General features: G+C 33.4%; 1 protein-coding gene across 1 annotated transcript; it reads left to right on the forward strand.

The window, feature by feature from the left end:
* The first annotated feature begins 530 nt into the window (after positions 1 to 530).
* LOC143633190 (putative serine/threonine-protein kinase PBL28) lies at positions 531 to 1,310 on the forward strand. The gene has a single exon (XM_077101539.1). It carries the CDS (start codon positions 531 to 533, stop codon positions 1,308 to 1,310), a length of 780 nt encoding a protein of 259 aa, XP_076957654.1.
* The last annotated feature ends 2,949 nt before the right edge of the window (positions 1,311 to 4,259 follow it).

Here is a 4,259-nt window from a genome sequence, read left to right on the forward strand (position 1 = left end):
TGACGCTGGTGGCTGCCGGAAATTAGTAGTGGAGGAGAAGGAGGAAGAAGAAGGAGAGAGAAAGAATTAAATATATATTTTTAGTTTTTTTTATTGTTTTGTTTTCTTTATTATTAAAATATTATTTTAATTTAATAGGTAAAATGACCAATTTACCCTCATGTGCAAGTCACATGAACTGACTTAACGAGAAAATCTAACCGGGTTGTGCGAAAAGGACAAATGCTGTTGGATTTTGAAATGTAAAGGACAAAAAAGATCAATTTTGAAGATAAAAGACAACGAGTGAAATTTACGTGAAAGATAAATTTGGGTCCAAACACTATAATAATTTAATTTTAATATAATCACAATGACTAAATTTGTAATTTACTCTCGCGCTTTGATAATTCATAATCAACCACCCCCTCTATTCTAACCGCACTTGCTGAGTTCAACCATCTTCTTTTTCTCCTCCTTCACATCAACTGAAACCTACAGTCTTCTTATCATTGAAAGATCAAACCCTATTGTCTTTTTTTGTTAACTTAATGACATCTCAAGAAGATTTTGCTAACTTAAAACTCCAACTTGAAGATATTGAAGTGGCCACTAACCACTTTTCTGATGAAAACCTCATCGGAGAAGGTGGTTTTGGCAAAGTTTATATAGGAAACCTTTCGGTATCTGGAGAACCAACTGATATCGCTGCAAGGAAGTTGCACTATGATTATGGCCAAGGCGATTATGAGTTTTGGAACGAGATTTCTATGCTTGCAACTCTCAAACATAATAATCTGGTTTCTTTAATCGGATTTTGTGACGATAAAGGCCAGAAAATAATCGTAACCAAGCGTGAGGTCAACAAAAGTCTTGATCAACATCTAAGTGACCCGACCCTCACGTGGACGCAACGATTGAGGATATGTGTTGAGGTTGCCCGTGCTTTGAAATACATTCATTGCGATAAAACACACGATTCTAGTGTGATACATCGTAATATCAAAAGTTCAAAAGTTTTGCTAGACGAAAACTGGAAACCAAAGTTATCTGGTTTTGAACTTGCCAAAGCAAATACAAAAGCTCGAAGGCACCGCCTTGTCCTTGCTGAAAGAAGTGGGACGCTCGGGTATGTGGATCCATCATATGATAAGACTGGATTTGTGAGCCACAAGTCAGATGTTTACTCCTTTGGGGTTATGTTATTTGAGGTCCTGTGTGGGAGGAAAGCCTTTGTTTTAAAGGAGACAGAGCAAGATCCACCTCAAGCAGTTGAACAAGATCTAACTAAGACCGCCGATCCACATCCAACTGAGAGAGGGATGGAATAATTCGAAGCTCGTGTTCTTCACTTTGTTGGAAGTGGTCGAGTTCTTGGAGCTGAGTCGGTCAATTACATAGCAAGTAGTGGCTTATTGGGTGGTAGTTTATTATGTTGCATCTGTTTTCCTATCTAAGCATAATTTCAGTTGTAATGAATAAAATATCGTGTCCTCGTTATTCGTTTGTGCATTGAAGCTTTATACTCCAACACAGCGGTATAATAGATTGCAGAAGTGTGTGCGTTTGTATAGTTTCTTGATTACCGTGGCAAACAAATCTTATTATGAGCTCTGGACATGAAAATCTATTCTTTCATGGGGTAGGATCTAATAGAAATAGGTTTTTCCAGAGTGATAGGAACCAATGATATGTCGACACATGAAAATTAATTACAATTCATCGATCTTAACTTCGTTTTGTTTGTGTTCTTAAGTTCTATGATCTAATAGTTTGCAACACCCTCTACTAAATTTGTGTTCACGAGCTTCAAAAACCACTCTACCATGTTCTTATATATTCTTAAATCATATTAATTTATTACCCAGTTTTTGCAAACGTTGATCAGACACATAACATAAATAAACAATAGTTGGGATTATTCGCATATATGTGGTATATACTTTGATATATGATTTTTCACACCACTTGAGATTCTTTACCTTCTTGAAAACTGAAAAGTCAATGCATGATCATCCATAATTATCGATCTAAATTATACAAAATGATTTTGTCTTGAACGTGTGGTTATGAGTGTGAAGCTCATACACATCTATCAAATCCAAATATTTCAAGAAAGAACACAAGATTCCATACATCTCAAACTTGCAATTAAACAACATCAAATTAGAAAGCACACACAACAATCGACTACATACATGAAAGAAAATTACAACAATAAAACTCAGAGAAAACAATACTTCAATTGCTGTCGGTATGAGTCACATCTCCAGCGCTCGGTGCCTTAACAGTGGCTCCAGACTGAACCGATCCACTACCTGTCTTCTCTCGCTGGTTCACTTGATCACGCGATGGGGGATCCTGCCGTTCAAAAGATAACATTTTATTACTGGTATTAGTGTTAGATGAACCAGAAGCACCACGGTTGCATAAGTCTATAATGGAAATAGGTTTAGCGTTAGACATCTTGAATTTGATTTATTCCTAAGTTTGTTGAGGAGATGAGTTCTATTTATAGGATAAATTGAACATACGTTTATTTATATTTTAAGAGAAAACTACGGTTTTAGTCTCATAGTTTCAAATTTGTAGTTTTCATCCAATAGTTTTGTTTTCACTTGCAATTAAATCCGACCCATCTAACCCTGTTAACTTTGTTCGTTGAACCCATCAGCGGCCCTCGAATGAGGGGTAACTTTGTCCTTAATTGGTTGTGTAATCGTTTGCCCGTTTATCTATCAAATGTGTCATGATCGAAGCCACCAGATATGCTTTGTAATCCTCATTTTTTCGTGTAGGGTTTGTGGAAGACGAAGGAAAGAACGAAAAAGATGAAAATGAGATTTGGGAATTAGGGCCGGGGTTTATTTGGGAAGAAAATGGACAAAATAGCCTTCACGTGAGCGGCACGCTGATGCTTTTAACGAACAGAGTTAACATGGTTAGTTGGGTCAGGTTTAATTACAAGTAAAAGAAAAAGCTATTGGACGAAAATCAAAATTTGAAACTATTAAACTAAAACCGCAGATTTTATGAAACTAAAGGTCGGAAACATAATAAAACAGTCTCTCAAGACGGTTTTTTGAGAAAAAAAGTTTAATAGAAATTTGAACTTTTACTCCAGGATTTCAAAATTATTTGGACTTTCCCTTCATTATTTTTTTAAATCCGGTCTCCTGCCTAACTATCCTGGCCTGCTCCCTCTATATTATTATCTTTTTCCAATACGTCTAGAATGTCCAAATTTTAAAAAATTTTGATGAAAAAAAGATTATTTTGGGCTTTCTCTCTCTAAAATTTTCCCGCTAATAGAACCTAAACGTAATAAAAATAAACTATTTTTTGTTTTATGCGTAAAACTAAACGTACTTGTTATCATTATTTCGCTAATCATGTGCCAGCTTGCAACTATGTTTATTGGATGCCCTTCAATGTTTGATTTTTTAATATATTTTCCCTTTTATTTAACAAAAATACAGCTATCATGTTCGTGTTAGAATATAATTATCCAAAATTCAACTTGTGATATAACAACTAACATCAAAATATTCGTTTTGATTTTATATATAATTTATATACGTCTAGAAAGTTTAGAAAGTCCAAATTTTAAAAAATTTTGATGAAAAAAAGACTATTTTGGGCTTTCTCTCTTTAAAATTTTCCCGCTAATAGAACATACACGTAATAAAAATAAACTATTTTTTGTTTTATGCGTAAAACTAAACGTACTTGTTATCATTATTTCGCTAATCATGTGCCAGCTTGCAACTATGTTTATTGGATGCCCTTCAATGTTTGATTTTTTAATATATTTTCCCTTTTATTTAACAAAAATACAGCTATCATGTTGGTGTTAGAATATATTTATCCAAAATTCAACTTGTGATATAACAACTAACATCAAAATATTCGTTTTGATTTTATATATAGTTTATATACGTCTAGAAAGTCCAAATTTAAAAAAATTTTGATGAAAAAAAGACTATTTTGGGCTTTCTCTCTTTAAAATTTTCCCGCTAATAGAACCTACACGTAATAAAAATAAACTATTTTTTGTTTTATGCGTAAAACTAAACGTACTTGTTATCATTATTTCGCTAATCATGTGCCAGCTTGCAACTATGTTTATTGGATGCCCTTCAATGTTTGTTTTTTTAATATATTTTCCCTTTTATTTAACAAAAATACAGCTATCATGTTGGTGTTAGAATATAATTATCCAAAATTCAACTTGTGATATAACAACTAACATCAAAATATTCGTTTTGATTTTATATATA

The sequence above is a fragment of the Bidens hawaiensis genome, unplaced genomic scaffold, assembly GCF_021521415.1.
Source record: "Bidens hawaiensis isolate Kalapana, Puna unplaced genomic scaffold, B.hawaiensis_p1.1 tig00006634_1, whole genome shotgun sequence".
Classification (NCBI taxonomy): domain Eukaryota; kingdom Viridiplantae; phylum Streptophyta; class Magnoliopsida; order Asterales; family Asteraceae; genus Bidens; species Bidens hawaiensis.

Bases quoted from the DNA above. Each gene is read 5' to 3' on its own strand.
- LOC143633190 (XM_077101539.1), top strand. From the start codon at position 531: ATGACATCTCAAGAAGATTTTGCTAACTTAAAACTCCAACTTGAAGAT.